Below are 22,813 nucleotides of genomic sequence, written 5' to 3' on the forward strand. Positions count from 1 at the left end.
AGCAAAAAAAAAAGGGTGTGCAAAAAGTAAAAACCTTGCCTTTAACATTCATGTAAGGAATAGGGCTTAAAATGTAAATAAGGAGATGCTGGCTACAGCGCGTTTTGAAGGGACAGTAAGAAGTAGGGATCTTGATACTTCAAATTGTTATGGGTTTCAAATTCGTATCAAGTTTTTTATATGGTCCACAAACAGCACTAATGCGTAAACAGTGAGTCCACCATACATTATACAACTACTTGCCAACAGCCATGCTAAGCAGTTTGACTTCCAATAGATTCATAGTATATATTCCTTTTCAATCGGTTTTAGGAGTGATGCAAGGGCATAACTTAAGAAGATTATAACCCACAAATGTGCATATTAAGTTCTGAAATTTCCAGCTCATTTTAAGTCATGGATATGCTTTCTAACATTCTTGGTCCACTATCTACAGATGCGCAAGCAAGATATTACTCGAGCACAACCCAAGTGATAAGGACATGATGGAGAGATTCAGCACCTAAAACTGAAAGGATAAGGTAGAGATAAAGTAAGGGTCGTAGATCAATTTCTATTCCAAACCAAGAATGAGTGAGACTATCCAGTGTCGACAGATAAAGCAAAGATCGCAGATCATTTTCTTTCGAAAAATGGATTTGATTTAGACTATGCCTAAAGGAACCTTAAGGCAGGTATAGATGGAAAGACCAGGAAACCACAGGTCAGAAATTTCTGGAGAATAACACAAAGTTAGTATGATTGATTTGATAATTTTAATCTAATGAAATAACACGCGCAAGTGATATTTAATTATAACATATTGGATACAAGACAAGATTTTTCATTTTACTAGCAAGATTATCTTCTAGGATCATTTTTCATTTACTAAACCTTCGAAGTTCCAACATAATATGTTCAACTCCTTTCAACTTGACAGCCTATCAAGCACAACATGGTTTACTTTGAGACACAATAAGCTCATGCAACTCTGTTGCATGAAACGCAGACTTAGTCATACTCTAATTCATCAGGAGTGACCGGCCGTTTAAGAGGGATGATGGACTTCTTTTCAACATCACGAGACAATGCCTTCCTCATATCTAAAAACAAAGCATAAGATGATCATGGATAAATGGCAGCATGAGCTTTATTAAAAGAGTAAAAACAAAAAACAAAAAACAAGAACTTAGGAGCATACCCAAACCATCTTCTTCCCCAGAATAGTAGCGTAGCACTCGTCGATAAATCACATAGCCAAGCTATGATGCCAATTAGGAAAGTAATTGGTTAGCAACTCCAAATTTTAGACTCAGGAAATCCTAATGTAAGAAAATAAACCCTAATCCAACATATGGTAATCCCTATCCCAAAATATAAACAAGACATTAAATTTCTAAAATATTTACATAATTAGTCTATGTGTCTCTTATAACAAACCCTAATATCCAATTAAAAACATTACTATATTAATCACACATATCATCCACTTTCATGTGGCTTATATTCGGGCTATACAAGACATGTATGATCTCCAGGAAGTGAAAACTTCAGGAGGCAAAACTAAGGACGTTTTTTAGAGATAGGATTACATCAAGGCTTAGCCTTAAGCCCTTACAATTAATCTAGTATTGGATGTGTCTACCAAGGACATAAAAAATATTGTCCCTAATTTTATGCTTTTGGAAAATGATATAGTTTTACTTTTTAATCTAGTTTTGAATGTGCTTATCAAGGACATACAAAACATTATCCCAAATTGCATGTTTTTTGCAGATGATATAGTTTTTGGTTGAGAAATTAAGAGAAGCAGTTAACTTTAAACTTGAGCTTTGGATAAACACTTAAGAAACAAAGGTTTTTGCTTAAGAGTAATACAGTATATGTGTTACAATTTTAGAAAGAGGCAGAAGTAATATGACTTAGAAGTAAAATTGGGAAAGAATGACATATTATAGGTATTTAAGTTTAAAATATCTAGGATCAATACTACAAAATAACGGAGAAATTAATGAGGTTACATACAAGATACAAGCGGGATGGCTAAAATGGAGAAAGGCATTAGGAGTTATCTGTGATTGCAAAGTAGCTACCAAACTCAATGGCCAGTTTTATCATACTGCTATACATTTGGCTATAATACTCTATATGGTAGTAAATTTTGGGCTTAAAAGGAACAGCGAGAAAAATATGAGTAGCATATTAAGATGGATGTATGGCCACAAAAGAAGGGACATAATACAAAAATGTACATGAGAAGATATTGGTGTGGCATTGATTGAGAAAAAAATGACAAAATATTGGTTAAGGTTTGGACACGTACAAATAAGGCCATTGGAAACATCAGTGAATTGAGTAAATTACATGATTTTTAGTCCTATAAAAAGGGGAGAGTGAGGCCAAGAAGGAAATTTTAAGTTCTTAAGAGGAATCCCATGGTATATAATATCAAAGAAGTTTATATTTTTAACCGAGTTGAATGATATTGTGTGATTCATGTAGCCAACCTTGCCTAGTGGGATCAGACTTTTCAGGTTGTATATATCATCCACTTATACTACATTGTTACCAGCCAGATGCAGAACAGAAGAACAAGAAACCTAAAACTAAAAATTTTGTACCGCACACTATTTTAAAAAACACAGTTATCAATCCCATATAGCAATGCAGAGCAGCTTGGCCGCAAATCATTATAGCAGGATAGTGGATAGAATCATAGCAAGAAGATTGCTACATTGATGTTTTGACAAATTAAATAATTTATATTACACATGTATAAATGCTAAAACATAAAAAAGATACCCGAAATGAAATCATGAAGAAAAATCTGTGGAGAGAAAATATCTGTTGCAACAAAATGATTGGGAAGAACAGTGGGAGTGAGACCAGAACAGAAACAGCAGACCAGAGAGAGCTGAAGATGGTAACAGGAAACTGAACACCGCAGGAAAATGTCAGAAATGGCTGAAGATGGCATTGGAGAACAGGGTCCATTTTCAGACACATACAAAACACAACTGTCACAGAGGTTTCAATTCTGAACCCTTTGCTTCAGAAAGAAAGGGGGCAAAATCATGAGATTACTTCCAAAAATACACCTTGAGCAACACTGGGTAAAAGGGGTTTACAGAGTCGCGCATACCACTGCAACAAAATCATGCAGTATCCACTACTATAGTGGCTGCAACTGGAAATGCAAAATGAAAATGGTAGGCTGTGGCATGACACTTTGTCACACGCAATTCTCAGCCTGTTAGAAAATGACCAGACCAGCCAGTCAGACTGGATCATCAACAAACAAGTCAAACCATGTGAACCAATCACAATTTAACCTATCAAACCAGTTCCTCACCCTTTCAGTTACTGTAGCCACAGCTGCTTTTTCTATCCTCTTCTTCTTCCTGCTCCTCACTAAGAGACATGCGGGAGTCGGAGGTACCAGGTATGTCTCATGTTCGCATGCATGTCAATTTTACTTTTGTGTTGGATATGAATACAAGCATAAGGTTGGTTTGGTAGTGGTTGCAGCCGTTCCAGGATTACCAGTGATAGGGAATCTGCTGCAATTGGAGAAGAAACTTTACAAGACCTTCACACAGATGACTAACAAACATGGGCCCCATCTATTCCATCAGAACCGGTGCTTCCACTCTCATTGTTCTCAACTCTCCCCACCTTGCCAAGGAGGTCACTCCCTACTCTTTTCAATTAAATCTACATCATAACACTCATCTTGCTATTTCACTCCTATCATATTCATACATAGCTTATTATATCGGATCAGGCCATGGTGACCAGATTTTCATCAATCTCAACAAGGAAGCTATCAAATGCACTCAAGATTCTCACTTCTGATAAATGTATGGTTCCCACTAGTGATTACAATGAATTTCACAAAACAGTCAAAAGACATTCTTACTAACTTCTTAGGAGCTAATGCACAGTTTGCTAGTTATCTAATGGCACCAAAACCAGGGTTGAGAAAATTTCAAGACTCCCCCACCCACTGAGCCAATATTGCTTAAATTGTACAGTAGATAATTATATTGTCATATTTTTGAAAATGGTGGTAATTTTTTTGAAGATTGCTCAATTCAAGAATTGAACCTGAGTTTTGGGGTTCAATATTTCATTTGATGCTATTTGTCAAGTCTTAAAATTTGGGCTTAAGGCATAACTCAAACCCACAAAACTGGTTTGTAAGGTAAAGATTGTCCAATCTTTATAAGCTGCATAAGTCATATCTCTACTCTCTAGGCAACATGGGACTAAAAACACCCCCTTGAGACTGCAATTAAGGTAGACTCCAAAGAGGCCACAATTAAGGCAGGTTAATAATGACTGTAATTAAAACGAGTTTACAACATTAAGTTTATTATTATATTACTGTGGTCTAATTATAGATTATAAATTCAGTTCCTACACTTGACACCATTTTTCATTTTAGCCTTTATAATAAAAAGTCCTACATTTTGGTCCCTATATGAAAAGCCGCTTACAAATTAGACCCTATCATTTATTTAAGCTATAAAAATGCTAAATTTAATCTTTATACTTTAAACCTATTTTTATTTTAATCCCTATACAAAAAAAATTGCACCTAATTTTGGTTCTAACACGTGGCATATCATTCTTCACTTCGGTCATGAAAACCACTCCAACATTTTTATAACTTCAGTAAATAATGGAGACCAATTCATAGAAAAAAAACATATAGGGACCAAAATGTAGGGTTTTTCATGTAAAACTGAAACAAAACATGAATCAAGTTTAAGGCCTAAAATTATAATTTAATCATTATTCATATTCATATCTATATTTAATTTTTAATTTTATTATAAAACATTTTTAATATGTTTAAGATTTATTACATGTATTGAAATACTTATTTGTATCTGTAATGCATGAATTTTATGTGTCATAAATAATCTTACATGTATATTTAATTTATTTCATCATTTTACTTAATACTTATATACTTCATATATTCATTAAACATTAAATATTAAATTAAATATATGTAACACATAAGAGCATTGCAAAACCCCCAATGACCACTTGGAACTTTGAACTTAAAATCTGAAACCTCTCACTTTACCAATTCACTAACCTAAAAATCAGAAAACACTCATATTGCTAATAATCATGAACAAGTCCTTATGCTGTGACTTGTGAGAATGTGTCACTGTAATTTATTGCTCTGTACAGCCTACACAAACTTCTCCATAAGAATATTAAACTAACAGAACAAGAAATATATTAGGATAGATTCATAGACATATCCCTATCCAACTTTTTAACAGAAGGCCACTATGTTGAATTGATTTAACTTTTCCACTGTGCTGCAGCTTCCATACTCCACATTGGTGGTGACAGTTCTCAATTGATGCTCAGTCTCATGAAAAGTTAGACTTAGCAGAAATTCTAGCAAAACAGCTTATGATTCTTTAGCATGTTGATTTTTGGATATGAAACTAATGGTTTGTTTGGTTTAGGGAGGAAAATGAGTGAAAAGTGAGATATGGTTGTTTAGGTTGTTTGGTAGGGGAGAAAATGAAAGGGAAGAAAGCTAAAACTTTTCTTTCTTCTTGTTTGGTTGTGTAGAAAATGGAAGAAAAGAAAAAACAAATATATGTTTCTGAAATGACATAAATACCCCAACATAAAAATGAGATATGATGCTACTCTCTCAGTAAAAAAATATATTTTGAAAAAAACTTATTACATAAAAAGAACGTGATACAAAGGATAAAAATATAATATATTATTATATAAAATATTCAGTCAAAACTAAAAAAAAAAAAAAATTTTGATATTTTTTAAATAGAAAATCAATATGAATAATAACATTCAGAAGTAAAATATCATAGAAAATATATACAAACACGAGATTTCGAAAAGAAAATAAAAAAAGTATAAGTGCATGATAGGAGCAACAGGAGTAGGAAAGCTGAAACGACGACATACGTGCAGAAAAAGATTAAGTAAAATAAAGCAGTAGAGCAGGGACATTTTAGTGTTTACAACAAAATATTCCAACTTATCATGTTTGCATCCATTGCGAGAAGAAAGTAATTTGTGGAAGGGCCCATTAAAATTAATTCACTCCTTCATGACCGAGCCAATGGCATCATGCAATCCATGTAGTCAACCTCACCTAGTACTAATTGGATAAGACTTTTGATGTTTCCTACATGAATTGTAAACCAAACAGTGGAAGATAATTCCCCCTTTTCTTTCCTTTGTGTTTCCCTAAAACCAAATGACCGCTAAGAGTTCTTCCAGCATTCTTCCAGCAATGCGAGGGAACATGGCAGGGCAACAATACATAAAGCCCGGGAGCAGAAGAATGTCTAAATGTTGCCAAGTGTTGTCAACTTATTTGAAATAAAAGTTTACCATGCAATAATTTATACAAGATATCTATTTTCTCTATACCCTATTTCTTCCTTTATTTCTATTGTTTTATTTATTGAAAGAAAACTTTCTAGAATGAAAGAGAAATATCAAACAGGAGGATCAAGGAATCCTCCTAATAGCACATAAAACAAGTAAAGAAGAGCCTAAAAATAACAGCTTGTGAGATCTCCGTAAATCTTTTGTAAGAAACCACTTTAAAACATGAATAAACCCATAAGAAAGCAAGGGAAGGTCTGCGTGAAATGAAAAATACAGAACCATACCTTTTCATACATCTTGATGGCTGGTGCATTTGACGCTCTCACAAAGAGATCAACAAAAAAAGCCTTATCACTGCAAAATCCACATTCTTATTTATAACAAGGCAAACACACAGACACAAAGCTATTAAGCTACTGGTAACCCATTCAGGAGTCTTACAACAGAGTAATCACCCCTCACCCACTCCACACACACACACAGAAAAAGAAAAAACCCAAATATTAAATCCACTGCTCCATTTAATCCTTTATAAAATATGCAAATAAAAATAACTTATCGATTTCAGTCAAAACTATTGATGTAATGGCCAAAAGAAAAATCATAATGATTAGAGAAGTTAATATATTAGGATTTGAAGTTTTGAACTAAGAAACTTGAGATCTTAGCACTCAGTAAATTTCTGAATTCATTACATATTATATGTACAAGAATAAACACAAGTGCAATTTATGCAGTACATGCATTAAAGAACTATACATTAATCTAAAAAATGCATTAACCTAAGCTTTAAATGCAGTTATTTCCAATAGATTTCTTGCAGTTTCCAACACCCCCCTCAAGTTGGAGCATAACTTGGAACAAACATTGAATTTGAGGTCCCCAGTCCCCTTAAAGATTTAGTCAAGATGTGTGCAAGTTGATTATTTGAATTGACAGATTCAATAATTATTTCTTTAAACAGAACCTTTTTCTCTAAGAAAATGACGATCAATTTCTATATTTGGTTCTTTCAAGAAACATTGGAAGCAATATGAAGGGCTGCTTGATTATCAACAATATTACTTCCTCTGCTAGATGTCTCAAAATTTCAATCCTTGGAGTTTATTAATCCAGATAAGCACAGGAGTAGTAATTCTGACATAGATGAGCTTTCCAACCAATGTTTGATATCTCTCAAGATCTGAATAAGGTTATCCTTGATAAGGAAAAAATTTATGATTTGGATCCTTGGAACTATCAATGGGTCTACAATCTAACATACTTGATTCTTTAAGCACGTCTAATTTCCTTCTGTTAAACAGTGATTCCATCCTTTGATTGAACCACTTCAATACCAAGAAAGTATTTTAATTTTCTATGATCTTTGGTCTAGAAGTAGTTGAACAAGTTTTCTTTCAGCTAAGAATTTTTTAAATGGTCATAACATATGATGACTATGTCATTAACATAATTACATAAACAACCACCAAAAAAACACATTTACAAGGGAGATGTATGGCAATAGAAGGTTGAATGATATGCTTCATTTAGTTTTAGTCCAGAATTTAGAACAACAAAATCAAACATCCCAAACCAAGCTCATTGGCACTGATTGAGATCATAAAGAGAACACCAATGTTTGCGAACCAGTCCAAACTCCCCATGAACAACAAAGTCAAGTGGTTGTTCCATATAATATTCTTCTAGTTCTCCATGAAGAAATGCATTTTTAACGTCCCAATAATGTGGTGTCCAATGACGAATAGCATCCATGGCAAGAAAAAAAGTACTACAGCAATTTTTCGCCATAGAAGAAAAAATATCACCATAATCAAGACCATAAATTTGGTTATACCCTTTCACAACTAGTTTAACCTCAAGATGATTAACTTCTCCAATTGGACCAACTTTAATAACATACCCCAATCTGCAACCAACATCTGTCTTCTCAAGAGAAAGGAGAACCAACTCACAAGTACCACTATGCTCAAGAGCCTATATTTGATCAATCATGAGTGTTGCCATCCTAGATGATCAAGTGCATCACGAACAGTTTTTGGTATTGAAATAGAAGATAAAGAAGATATGGAGGAGAAGATAAATGATGATAGCTTAAAAAATCGTAGATAGGATGAGGATTTTGGGTGGACTGAATACCTTTTCCAAGAGCAATTGGAAAATAAAAATGTGTGTCAAGACGTTCTGTAACAAGTCGGTTGAGTAGGACATGACTCACTTGGTTCTTCAAGTAGTGTTAGGTCAACAACTCATGCTTGACACTGATATGTGACAAGAGAAGGTTTGATGACTTAGTTTCAACATTGCTTGGGGCAACATCATGAAATTCTTAATGAATAGATGATTCTTATACAAGAGATAATACTGGACCAAAGTATGGAATGGGTGACACTTCAAGAATTGAGTTGGACTTGTTCAAAGAAGAAGAGAAATGTGGAGTCTCTTCAAAGAATGTGACATCAGCAGATGTGTAGTAGTGTTTATTGGCTAGAGAATAACAATGGTATCCTTTTTAAAATTTAGAAAATCCAAGGAAATACATTTGAACAGTAAGCTTATTTTATTTAAACTTGGAGCTATTTCCAATGGATTTCTTAATTAACTACATGTTATATTTACAAGAAGAATAAATACAAGTGCAACTTCCTAAGTACATGAATCCAAAAATATAAATAAACCTAAGCTTTAAATGGAGCTATTTCCAATGGATTTCTTGCAGTTTCCAACAAGAGAAATATCACATGATGATATCATATAGTACCGCATACATGATTCGCCAGAAAACCACCAGGAAAAGAAAATTCAAATAAGATCATGTAAAGAGGACAGCAAATGTTTTATAAACTTGAAGGATTAAAAGAAATCAAACATATACATGTCTTACATATTGTCACTGATGTCTTCCAGCAGATTCATAAGTTTTTTGGCTAACTGCTGCCTTCGATACTCTGGAGCAACGGTCACCGCAGTTACATGGCCATGCCAAGATTCTCCTTGCCCCTCAACTTTACCCATAACTGCATCAATAACATTTGTGTTAATATCCTACCGTCTTCACAGAGAAGGTGACAATGAAATAAATACTTAATCCACAATTAGGCACATTATATCTGAACCTGCAAGAGAAACATAAGCTACATTGCACTGGCCTATGCAAACGACAGAAAGCTTCTGAATTGTCACTATCATGTTCTATATAACAACCCCCCCCCCCCCCCCAACTGTTGAAGGGTGTGTCTGGTTTGACGTTTGGGTATCCAAACTGAAGTTCACTCGTCATGGAAAGTTGCACTTGCACGTGCTTGTTTCCGGTTGAGTTTGTGAGGTTTACCCCAAAGCTACTCCTCTCTTGCTTTTCCGTTGAATGTAAAAATGCTCCAAACATAAATCAAATTACATTAAACCTACTTTTAAGTTTTAAGAGCATCTTTAAGGGGGGGTTCTTGAGCTAGGTTCTTGAGCTCAAGAACCCCTATCCACCAAATCTACTACTATTCTTGCTCAAGAGTTCTTCATGCTGGAGGTTGGATTTCAGGGGAAGAACTCCCAAGAACTCCACTTTTTTCAAAAAATATTGTTTTTTAATGCCATTTGAGAGAAGAGAGAGGTTCTGTTTTTTTTTTTTTTTCTGTGCAAGTCCAAGAACCCAAATTGGGTTCTACCACTTCGTACCCCATTGTCTAGAGGCTCTTTGCTATGCGAAGGTATGGGGGAGGGATGTTGTACGCAGCCTTACCCTTGCATATGCAAAGAGGCTGTTTCCGGATTCGAACCCATGACCAACAAGTCACCAAGGCACAACTTTACCGCTGCACCAGGGCTCGCCCTCCAAATTGGGTTCTACCACTAGAGCAAAAAAAATGGCAAAAGTTCTTGCATCCTCTATGGGATCATGTAACCCACATAAAGTGGTCCAAGAACCCAAAATAATTTCTTCCACTAAAGATGCTCCAACGAAACTTAAGTTCAAGACTTCAGTTCAACCAAACTCCACTTTTTGCAACTGTAATCTAAACACACACTAAGTGCATTTTATCATTCCTAAACTTGTACTAGAGTTTAAACCACCAATTCCTGTTGCAAGATGTTAAGCTACTGAAAACAAAAACAACACCCATTCCTCAATCTTGCTTCATTGCCTCTATTTTGCACATAGTGATTGGCATATAGTTAATTTTTAAGTGAGAAAGCAAAGACAAAGAAAGACTACTCACTGTAACCCATGATTCGATTTCCAGGGCCTTCGGCAACGTGGAAATAGTCAGGCCATCTTGCAAGATAGGTCATGTAGAAGGACATGTTGAACTAAACCAATGAAGCAATTAAGCGAATACACAGTCAGATTCAGTATCAAATGGAAAAAGGACAAAAAAACGCTTACTGTTTCGGTGAGATGGTCGAGATTGACGGCGGCAAAGCGAAGAAGATCGTTGCAGCAAAACCTGCGAATCGTCGTCATCTTCACAAACCCTCGCTCGCGGATCAGGTGTCAGGTGTGTTCCACGTTTACTGGGTTGGATAAGTGGGGACATAAAATAAAGTTAATTTAGAATAGACTTAATTATACGATTAGAGTCCTAATTATATTTTAAGATTTATTTTCATCTTTCAATTATTAAAAGATTCAATTTGTTTCCTAAATCATTAAAATATTTAATTTGATTTCTTAACCCATTAATTATTTAACAGAAATTGATGCTTTTTACATCTATTATTAATTTAATTAACATAAAATGTTGTATTTTTAAATCAATGGCTAGATCTAAGTAAATCTTACTTTTAGGGGTAGGTAAACGGTTCAGGTTCATGCTGGTCTGCGGGTAACGAACTAATTTTTTTAAATAGTTTATGATTATGCAATATTTTTTGACTCATCCCGCTTAACTCGAAGACTGTGCAGGTTTGGTCCATGGGGTCTGCGGGTTGTCCGTAAGCCCACTTAATCCATGATTTAAGAATTCCACCAATTACAACACCTTGAGAATTCCACTTAATCTAGATATTTTATTGTTGCTTGTGATATTTTAAGCATCCAAATTAGAATTGTGGCTTCCGAATCAACATTTAGTATTGACTCACGGGTGCTTAACAAAATATCGAACTAGGCTTGATGAGCAAGGTAAATGATGTGTAATAATTGTTATCTTTTAATCACTTAACTTGAGTTGATTCTAATATTTATTATTGTTTTGAGTTTTAGGAAAAGAAGATAAAGATGTGAAGATGGAGAAGGTTCATGCTTCAAATATGAAATCATTTGTTGGAAATGTTTAAGTTTCATATTTTAGATTTATTGTTTGGATTTTCTTTTGTTAAGACATTATTTATTTTATTGATGTAATTAACTAATTATGAGATTTTATTTATATTTGTGTTGAACTTAATTTAATTGTGTTGCATTTTTGTTGAAATTGAAATTCTTTTAAAACTAGGCCCGTAGACCGGCCCATTTGACTCATGGGGTTCGCAGGGCGGGAGCGAACCAATTTATTAGGTCTGTGTAAGAATGCGGGGCGGACTGGCCCGTTCTGTTGTCAATGCTGCGAAATTATATGGACGGACCGACCCGTTTACCCACCCCTACTTACTTTGAGTAAATCTTGAAAGTTTGAGAAAGTCATTTTACATTACTTGTCAAGCAATGATTTAAAAATAAACATTTTACATGTTGACAAACTATGTAAAACATACCTATTTTTATCAAATAATTAACTTATCAGACCAAAATTACTTAATTATTTTATAAATAATCAATAGATTAAATTAAACATTTTAATAATTAAAGAACTAAATCAAATCTTAAAATATAATTAAGAGATTAATTTTATAATTAAGTCTTTATAATATTATATTTAGTATTTAATTATTTTGGTTTAATATTAATAAAAAAAAAAGTTTGGTTCAAGACCAAAATCTAGCCTAATTTAATTTGGATGGCATTATTATTTTTTTGCATTTTGTAAAGTTTCAAAAAAAATTGTGAAAATTGATTAACGTAGATCTAAACTCATTTTATCATCAAAATATGTTAAACAAATTAAAAAAACATTAAAATATCAAATTATATTTTAAGTACCAATTCAAATTTAATATAAAGTCGACAATATAGTCTTACCTTATTTTAGATAAATATAGAATTTTATTCTCTAAATTTAATTTAAGTTCCAATTTGATTCATTAACATTTTTTATTTAATATAATTCTTCCTAGATTTTATTTTATTAGCAATATTTTTATTTAACTTTTTCTTTATTTAACTAGAAGATTTAGGTTCCATTTCATGTAAAGTTTTTTTTAAGATTAAACTGTGATTTTGATTCAAAGAAACCTATGTTAAGAAAAATATTATTGGATAACAATTCAAATTTCAAAAAGAAAAATGGAGTTGGTGAAAATTCAAAGGATGTATTTTAAAGAATTTGTATGTTTCAAATCTTTATGATTTTGTCTATATTTAAATATTTTATTAATTTATTTTGATTTATTTTGGAGATTTGCTTCTTTTTTATGAAGGATTGGGATATAATAATATTTAAATTTTGTATTGTTATTTAGCTCTATATATAAAGCCAAAAAAATAAAAATTCTACAATGTGTTTCATCTAAGATCCCCTTGGATGTATGGATAATTGTTGTTGTGTGTAGATGATTTTTTCCAATAAATGACATCAGAGATGTGATAAGAAACACACAAAAGTTTGAAATCTTGTTATTTGATGGGAAAATAAATTTTATAATTTGATAGTCTACCATTCAAGACCTTTTAATGCAACAAAGTCTTGATCTGGCCTTAGAAGATGAAAAGTTGGTTGTTATAGGTGAAAGAGAATGAGCTCAAATTTAGAGGAAGCTTGTGAGCATGATTTGATTAGTTATGGTTCCCAAGATTAAATGCAATGTGTTAAAGGAGACAACACTCAAAGCCTTGTGGGAGAAGTTTGAGAGCATTTATGCATCCAAGTCGTTGACCAATCGCTTATGCTTGAAAATAAAGTTGTATCAACTCAAATTAGAGATGAGAGGAAATCTCCACAACCATATAGACCATTTTAATAAACCAATATACCAATTGTTGAATGTATATGAATAAAATATTTGATAAGGAGAAAGTAATGTTACTGCTTTACTATTAAGGTCCTACAAACCTTTGATTCAAACAATGCTTGCAGAGAGGATAACATTGAAGTTGGATGAAGTGACCATGACTTTAAGAAAAAATGAGAGATGAAAATACTGACAAGGGAAGTCATGTACTAGTTGTGCAACAGTCTAAGTGAGTGAGGAATCATTCATGGAGACAACAAGATGGACAAAAAGGAATATCAAAATCACAATGGCATGCAAAATGAGATAAGAGTAACGCAAAGTGTTATTATTGCAGAGAGAAAGTCATGCAATTAGTGTGTCTTGAAAAGTGGGAGGACTTTAAAAAATTGAGAGTTATGAAGACAAATGATGACAAGTTTAAGGCTAATGTGGTCCAAAACTTTGAAGATGAAGACATGTATTTAGCAAGTGCTGAGGAAGTTGCTAAATCAAAATGAGTAATGGATTATGCTATTTTCAAGCACATTTGTAGAGTTTAAGTGATGTTTAACACTTTGAAAACTAATGGGGAGTTCGATTATTTCAACTTAAAAAATGGTGAGAAAACAAAGATAGAAGGCATTTGGATTGTGAGAACTGAGAATGAAATTCCACAACAACATCATCCAAACTTTTCAAAATGTGAGATTCGTACATTTTGTTACTACTAATGTAATTTCATCGATAGAGATGATATCACAAATGTATATGTATGTTGGTTTAAATTGGGGGTACACTTGGTGTTGTAAGAGCAAAAATATTGGAGAAATCTTTGATACTTGGAAGGACAAACTTTTAGAAGATAAAATTTCCTAATGAGGTGGTCATTTATAAATTTTAATTGAGGAAAAAATGGAGTACAATTCAAATTTCAAAATAGATGGAGCTGGTGAAAATTGAAGGAATTTTTTTAAAGAATTTGTTATGTTTCAAATCTTTAGGATTTTATATAAATTTAAATATTTTATTAATTTGTTTTAGCTTATTTTAGAAACTTGTTTTTTTTTTTAAGATTAAGATATGATAATATTTAATTTTTTTTATTGTTATTTAGCTTTATATATAGAGTCAAGAAATAAAAATTCTACAGTGCATGTAAGATCCCTTAAATATGTGGATAATTTTGTTGTGTGTAGGGGAGTTATTCTAACACATGACATGTGGTTGAGGCAAGAAACTTCTCAAACTATTCAATCGGAGCAAAATACTCAAGGTCAAAGAAGAAAGTGCTATAAGTGGAATGTACATGTCCAACGTCTATTGCTTAATAGATGTTTCACGTATGCATCTACATGCTTTAGCCTTTCAAAAAAAAAAATTCAACACATAACTTCAATACGAATAATTTTGTCCATTTAGTAGTACACTAATATTGAATAAAATCATCCCTTCCACGGGCCATTGCTAATAATCACAAATAAAGATCAATAAAAGCTTGATTTGTGAAAACCCATAAGTACAAAGCTTCAAAAAGGGTCGACAGGGTACAAATCGATCGTCAAACTATATGTTGGACGACAAATGAGCCAAAACAACCAAACCAACAATGATTACAAATAAGAAACAATATATAAAAAATAGTTACTTGAACCATATTTTCTCTTGCTCTAGATCTTCAAACGATGATCCAATCATTGAAACTCAATAATAATCTTTTTTGAACATGTGTTAACTTATTAACAAGTGTACTAATTTTATCACAAGTAGTAAAAATTAAAATGGAAGTTCAAGTGTCGAATCCATGGGGACCTTTGGGTGTACTTAAGTGAAGCAAACTCAATTATTAAGCAATGAGAAGAAGTAAAAGAAGAAAAGATAAAGAATTGGAAATGTGAAATTTGGAGTAAGACAAAGAAAAAAATAACAAAAAAAAAAGAATAATTTAATGCAAAAAGATGAAGTTAGAATGTAATAATGTTGGGGCATAATATGACAAAACTACTTATAATGTAATGTAGTAGATTTTCTCTAATTAATGAAATTTTTGTTTTCACCCGCATCTACTGAATTACCCTACCTTTGGTTTCCCGCACGAAGGACCTAGTTTATTTATCATTTTCCTCCAAATTTTTTTGTAGAGATAAAATAACAAATCACATTAAGATAAGAGATGCAAGAAATCTTGTGCAAAATAAATGTTAATCTATTTCTAACAATGAATTTATTCAAATACCCTTTCCAAATTCTTTAGAAAATAACCATTTTTCAATGCATTACCCTCTAAACATTATATGGGTGATCAGATCATAATAACAGAAAAATATAGATAAGAATAATAGAAACATAATTACATTAAATAGATAATAGGAAAGAATTACATTAAAAGAGTTTGGCCTCCAGACTCCCAACAAAAAGGAATTTAGCCTCTCATAGCCATGAGAAACTTTATATTTCAGGGGCTAACAGAAGAAGGGGATGAATGACTAATAACAAAAAAGAGAGGAATGATTAAAGAAAGAGGGTTTCCTTAAGGAATAAGCTCAAACTTTAGTAGCTCTGAGACTCGGTGTGTATTCCTACTCTTTTATAGGCCCAAGACAACTTACTTTTCACGCTAACCTCACGCTAAGCGCGGACTTTCGTGCTTAAGCGCGCATTTAGGTTTTCTTGTGGGCCTTCTCGTGCTAAGCCTGGGTTATGCGCTAAGTCCGAACTTGCTTGCTAAGCGAGAGTGCGTGCCGAGCGAGCTAACCAATCCTTCTTCAATCCTTTTTCTTCTAGATTTTTCATCAATTTCTTCTAAAGTACTTGAAATCTTCTTTTGACTTCTGCTAATAAAAAATTACAAAAATATAATTTTTCTGTTATTTCATTAAAATCAATAATAAAGTGATAAATTTATTATTATTATTAGTCAAAATTAACTATCAAATTAGCTCAAATTTTACCGTTATCGACATGATCATCAAATTTGAGCACAATCTAACAATGAATAATATGTAATTACAAATGAAAAATTTGTTATCTGGTGATGAAGTGCGAATTGCGTCAACTTCATTATATATATAAAATAATTTTAACACATAAATTTAAATTATATTATTACTTAAAATATTAAATAATTATTATTCACATATTAAAAAAACATAATTGAGAAGTAATTATAATTTTAAAAAACTTATAAAATTTGTTTATAATTTTTGAAAAAGTAATCCCATAAATAAAATATAATTTGTTTTAATTTAGTTAAAACTATATATATATATATATATATATATATATATATATATTATTTTCATAATTTATAAAAAATGTTAATTTTTAGAAAATTATGTATAATCTTATTGTCATTAGGCTTGTTACCGTTTTTTTAATTCTGAGTTTGGCTTGTTATCAGCCAGAAAAAACAATCAAAGCCCGTTTGAACATGCGTGCCTGTATTGTTTATTACAATATTGATCATAGGATACCCCATTTGGGCAGCATTGAATTTTTAGGAGATGGACGCTAATTTGTATGATTTGATTGTCTGTAACGCTTATCAATAATAATTGGTTATTACATTTCATCTTGTATATAAGTTTTGTAAAATTAATTCATGTACCTTGGTTTACAACTTTTAAAAGTTAAGAAATCAATTTAAAATTAAAAAATAAATTAAGAAATCATTTATATATTTTAACCTAAAAAAAAAGAAAAGTTTATGAGATATTGACATGTATCAAGCCAAAATAAAATTAATAATAAAATATAAATTTTACATTATTTACACAATGACCCCGATCATACACGATTTGGGTCAATGTATAAATACAAAATTTTACACGTTTGCAAGCCAAAACAAAATTAATAATAGAACATAAATTTTACTTTATTTACACAATGATGGCGATTTCATTTTTAAATTTTTTATCTCCAAAAACGGGGTCGTTCTATTGAATTTTGTTCTTCCTTACACCCTAAATCCCTAATCTCCTTCAGCGGTGTTTATAGTTTAACCCAAAAAATCACCGAATTCTGATCGGATCACCGCAGTGCCCCACTCTCCACCACCGCGCCATCGCAAACCCTAGATGGACCTACTGAAGCAAGAGCTTCTCAAGAAGCGCCAATCCCTGGCGCAAGACACCGGCGGCAAGAAATTCTTCAAGCGCTCCGAGATCCAGCAGAAGGAAATCCAGAAACTCCGGGAGCAAGAGAAGCGCGAATTGGAAGCCAAGTCACAGAAGCGCCTCGCAACGTCCTCCGACAACGCTGCCACCGCTCCGTCCTCCTCATCCACCGCCTCCGCCTCGGCCTCTTCCACAATCGCATCCTCCTCCGCCGCCTCCCTCACCAACGAGCAAAACATCGACAACCTCGTCCTCCCAAAGCCCGAAGTCATCCGCCGCCTCCGCTTCCTCAAGCAGCCGGTCACGCTCTTCGGCGAAGACGACGACGCCAGGCTGGACCGCCTGAAGTATGTCCTCAAGGCCGGCGTCTTCGAGGTTGACAGCGACATGACGGAGGGGCAGACCAACGATTTCCTGCGCGACATCGCGGAGCTCAGGAAGCGCCAGAAGACCGGGATTCTCGGCGAGAGGAAGCGCCAGAAGGCCGACGACGGCGCCGCTGAGGACCGCGAGGGCGGCGCCGGAGATGATGACTTGAGTGACTGCGGCGGCTCCGATGGTGCCGATGCGGACAAGGACTTGAAGCGGATGAAGGCGAATTTCGAGGAGCTTTGCGATGAGGATAAGATTCTGGTGTTCTTTAAGAAGCTGTTGAATGAGTGGAAGCAGGAGTTGCGCGAGATGCCTGAGGCGGAGAAGCGCACGGCCAAGGGGAAGTCCATGGTTGCCACTTTCAAGCAGTGTGCGCGTTACTTGAACCCGCTGTTTAAGTTTTGCAGGAAGAAGGTATTTTCTCTTTTTAGATTTTTTTTACCTCTTGGTTCATGTTATTTAGTTTTCTTTGGATTTTGTTTGGCATTGTTGATTAGTTGTGTTGGAGATCCCACGTGATATGACCAAATTAAATTATATAAGTGGGGGGCAATGTAGGATTGAGGTAGACTCAAACCCAAATGTTAAGATGGTATTAGAGTTTATCTTGGAGAGTGTTAGTAATTTGTCTTAGTTTAATAAAATATTCTGAAGTGTAAAGCAATTTTGAATCAAGAAAGATGGAGAAGTAAGCTGTTGTTGTTGTGTCTTCGCCCTTTGGAGAACTATATGCATGGCACCTAGGAGTTGGCAATAGTGTGTTGTGGTGTTATCTAGTATTCTGTTATGATTTTTGGAATGGTAAGAGTTTTAAGTAAGACCATTCTGAGGGCATATGTATGACTATGCACCATAGTGGTCAATTGTGTGCTATAGTGGAGTAGCAGAGTGGAGAATCCCTAGACTACTTAAGTACTTATGGGATTCAAATAGTGGAGCGGTTTTCAACAGTGGCCAAAATAGTCGCTTTTCGTCCGCTATAGCAGTGCTATCATGTTATGGGCTTCAAAAACCCATTTTTACTCCTTAAATGTTGAAAGAAGGTTTAGTGATAAAATTGTGAATTTTCCCCCATTTTCAAACACATTTTTGCTTCAGAAACATATGCTCTTTTTCTATTAATATCACTGTCATCTTTCATTTTTTTACTTCATTACTATGTTCTTATTGCTCCTAGATTGATCGTGATTGTGTGTGTAATCTGATACTTACCATTTATCATGAATTTCTTTAATTTTTGTTTTTGAGTATTTATATGTGCAGGATAAATGATTTAATTTGTATTTAATATTTAATATTGCAATTTAAAATAGTCGTTATTCTGCTTCCTTCTGTAGTGTTTTCAGAGCTGGTTGCTACATGATTTGATAACTATGCTCTGCACCATCTTAAGTTTGTTGAAGGTGTTTGTATTTTCAATCTTTAATCTTGATAGCATTTGCGTACATCCAGCTATTTTGTTTTTGGGTTGGAAATATGAGGTAATTATTTTTTAATGAATGGTTAGAATTTGTTTCAGAAAGGGAGGGAATTGCAGAATAGCAGGATTAAAATTGTTTTATTTCTGTTAGGCTAACTTCAAGATATAGTGGGGTTTGATATGGCCATGGGATCTCCTTCTGCAATGGCAAGATTTTGTGGTGTGGTTCTCCCAACGTTCATGTTAGTCTCTTTCTAGTGGGGGAAAGAATTGACTCTTGTTAGTAGTTATTCTTTCATCCTCTCTTTTAAGGAGATTTTTTAATTAAAAAGGACAGAGTTTACTTCTCTAAAATCATCATTTTTTTGTATTACCTAGACATCAACCAAAATCCTTTATCAAGGGAAATTTTGCTGAGCTAAACTTGTATTTAGTTAGTTGGGGGTTGGGGATTTGCATTCTAGGAAAACAATTTTGATCACAAGTCTCTGAACTTCAGTAGTCAATAACAGTGTTCAGCAAAATAATTTAGGAGATTTCCTATTGAATATGACTGCTTGTGGTGCTGAGTACTGCCTATACATATAGTTCATTACTTCTTAGGGTTGATAAACCCTTTATAATATACCAACAATGAGCATGGTTATGGAATTACTGTTCCTGTCTACAGCTTTGTTTTCTAGTTTCGGTGCATCTTTGGAAACAAGTCTTTTAGGGGAAATAATCGTTATTTTCCTCCCAAAAATGTTTTTCAAGAAGCTCCAAAGAAAAAGCAGATTTGACCACAAAATAAGCTGATCCAAACACGCCCCAAAATGGAGCCTAAGTGGCTTGATTATTGATATAGCCAACTTTTCTAGTGGGATAAGGTTTTTTGTTATTGTTGAAAACTTGAAACTGGGACAGGTAAGGTATGCATATTTTTGGCGGTATAAAAATTGTTGTGTAGGTGTAGTTCTCGATGTTGATGCACAAAATTTGATGACCAGAAATGATAATGAAACTGCATTACTGGTTGAGTATCCCACACCTCCCTCTTTCTCTCAGCAATTGTGTTGAGAAACTTCAATGGTCATAGGATAGCCGAACCTTTTAGCTTGATCGTATTATGGTTAGTTTCTACTTAAAAAAAATGATATTATGCTTAGTCTTAGTCATTCTGTAGGATGATGTGCAACCAGAGTCTAAGAATGATATGTAGTCGGGGAAGTAATAGTATAGTAAATCCCTTAATATACAAGTAAAGAAAGAAACCATTGAGTATTTAGCATATCTTTTGAAGGCTATATTCCTTGTTTTAGTGCATGCTACTGTTTCAAGTAATGGATTTTGTTTGAGTAGGATCCATGGGTTCCCCAAATATGGGTGGTTCTAGAACCGCTAAGCCTACGTTACAGGCAATGGTACCTAGAATTACTACTGGAAAAATATATAAAAGATCGTTGGGCCATGCAGGTTCTCCATAATAATTATGACCCATTCCCTTAGCCAATTTAGCTCTTAATACAGGATCATTCAAGTCAGGTTTTTTTGTTATTGGGATAGGTGAATTCTTATAGATCCATCCTCCGAAAGAACCGGATATGATAATTTTTCATCATCCGGCTCGAGCACTAATCAAAGATTTCGAATGTATCTATAGAAAAAATGTATGTGTTATTCACACATATATGAGGATTCTATGTAAGAAAATAAACTAGATTCTCTTTTTTCGAAGTTACAAACAATTCTTTATTGAAAAAAAAATAAATTAAGTTCATATTAAGTAAACTTTGATAAACGCTCAATACCCGAGTAGGCTTTTAAAATTGATACAAGCTTAAAATTTTATTGTTGATAAGGAATGTATCAGTGTTGCATGTTTTCTGAAGCATTTAACTACTGGAATGTATGCGGTATGATTTTCAGGTTCTTCCGGATGACATTCGACAGGCGTTATTGTTGATGGTTGAATGCTGTATGAGGCGAGATTATCTGGCTGCAATGGACCATTATATCAAGCTGGCTATCGGGAATGCACCCTGGCCTATTGGTGTCACTATGGTTGGTATTCACGAAAGATCTGCCCGTGAAAAGATCTACACCAACAGTGTTGCTCACATCATGAATGATGAGACCACTCGCAAATACTTGCAATCTGTGAAGAGATTAATGACATTTTGCCAACGCCGTTATCCGACATTGCCTTCTAAAGCCGTTGAGTTCAATAGTTTGGCAAATGGCAGTGATTTGCATTCACTTCTAGCAGAAGAGAGATTTAGTGGGGGCAATCAGGCGGCATCTGAAGAGAGGCTTAGGATAATGCCTGCTCCAAGAGACAGCTAGTCATTTATGTTTTGCTGGAATGACATCATCGTATGATGCATACTATATATATGTTTAATTGCTAGATACAATCTGTTTGTGTTTCTTACTGATTGTATAAAAGAAAATGCATCTTTTAAAATGGCAAAACATGAAAAATTCTGATGTTGTGTACGTCGCCAATATTTTTGTTCCAGCCAGCAGCTTGCCCCTTGTTTTTGTTCCAAGTTATTCGTTGTTAGTTTTTTATGCCCTTCATATCTATGCTGTTTCAGTCGGTGGTTGGGCTTCTTCCTCTTAGTAGCGTTTTCGGGCTTTGCAGTCTGGATCAAGTTAGCAAAATTTTTTGGCTGTTGCTAGGCGCACCTGGTACAATTGCTAGTACACCCAGTAAATTAATAAAATTTCATTTTTTTCCTTATGTAAAGTTGATATGGATTGACAAATATGTAAGTGTAATACGGATTGTTTAAGGATTCACCAGTCCGTTTCAGTTTTATGGAAGGACAAAAATAAAATTTTGAGATTTTACTGGGCTAGATGCGCATAGCAACCGTCAAGATTTTTGCTCTCTTAGAAAGATTAATTTGTTTGTATGGATAGTTATTTTTTTGTAATTTTTTGTTTTGTAACCAAGAGGCATTGGGGGGTTTTATTGGGTTTCCAATTAATTTTCTTCCTATTGGATGTGCCTATATTGAAATAAAGTGGTGCTTAAAAAAATTTAAAACTAAACATAACTATCATAAAAGTCACATATATTATGATTTATGAATGATTATTGATTTAAAAAACTTTAACTCATAGTATATAACAATTAAACTCTTATAAATAAATCTTACATATAAGAATTAAAAATGCATTTGATGATTACTTTTCGTGCGTCCAATTGGTAGCTTAGTAAACATAAGAAAAACGGAGAAATTTGGCGTATCAATACTTTTTTATTTTATTTTAATGAGTGTCTTTATTTAAACAGCTGTCAGGAAGCACCGAAGATTGTAGACGTAATCAAAATCAAAATAAAAAACTACATTTAATTTATATGATCTCCACCTGTCAAAGTTTGATAAGGAGCTGCGTAAACAAGAAATTTATCTTGGTTGGGCATGACTAAACAAATGGGACTCAACTGATGGATCATGTCATGCTGAAGCAGAGGGCTAAAATAACAAAAAGCCTTGTCCGAGAAGCAACTAAC

The 22,813-nt window shown here is 33.7% G+C and overlaps 2 protein-coding genes across 2 annotated transcripts; one reads left to right on the forward strand and one right to left on the reverse strand.

The window, feature by feature from the left end:
- Window positions 1-722: 722 nt before the first annotated feature.
- Window positions 723-10,925, reverse strand: LOC114406862 (N-terminal acetyltransferase B complex catalytic subunit NAA20). Its single transcript, XM_028369696.1, has 6 exons — window positions 10,760-10,925; window positions 10,593-10,683; window positions 9,263-9,395; window positions 6,663-6,732; window positions 1,181-1,241; window positions 723-1,082 (listed from the first exon to the last, which is right to left on the reverse strand). Exons 1-6 carry the CDS (start codon window positions 10,835-10,837, stop codon window positions 991-993), a joined length of 525 nt encoding a protein of 174 aa, XP_028225497.1. The 5' UTR covers window positions 10,838-10,925; the 3' UTR covers window positions 723-990.
- Window positions 10,926-17,306: 6,381 nt separating this feature from the next.
- Window positions 17,307-22,028, forward strand: LOC114406863 (pre-mRNA-splicing factor 18-like). Its single transcript, XM_028369697.1, has 2 exons — window positions 17,307-18,302; window positions 21,217-22,028. Exons 1-2 carry the CDS (start codon window positions 17,478-17,480, stop codon window positions 21,631-21,633), a joined length of 1,242 nt encoding a protein of 413 aa, XP_028225498.1. The 5' UTR covers window positions 17,307-17,477; the 3' UTR covers window positions 21,634-22,028.
- The last annotated feature ends 785 nt before the right edge of the window (window positions 22,029-22,813 follow it).

This window comes from Glycine soja, chromosome 3, assembly GCF_004193775.1.
Source record: "Glycine soja cultivar W05 chromosome 3, ASM419377v2, whole genome shotgun sequence".
Lineage (NCBI taxonomy): Eukaryota > Viridiplantae > Streptophyta > Magnoliopsida > Fabales > Fabaceae > Glycine > Glycine soja.

Coding starts and splice junctions, on each gene's coding strand:
- LOC114406862 (XM_028369696.1), bottom strand. CDS start 10,837: ATGACGACGATTCGCAGGTTTTGCTGCAACGATCTTCTTCGCTTTGCC. Junction 10,684..10,759: donor TCGACCATCTCACCGAAACA/GTAAGCGTTTTT, acceptor TCATTGGTTTAG/TTCAACATGTCCTTCTACAT. Junction 6,733..9,262: donor GAAGACATCAGTGACAATAT/GTAAGACATGTA, acceptor TGGATTTTGCAG/TGATAAGGCTTTTTTTGTTG.
- LOC114406863 (XM_028369697.1), top strand. CDS start 17,478: ATGGACCTACTGAAGCAAGAGCTTCTCAAGAAGCGCCAATCCCTGGCG. Junction 18,303..21,216: donor TTAAGTTTTGCAGGAAGAAG/GTATTTTCTCTT, acceptor TATGATTTTCAG/GTTCTTCCGGATGACATTCG.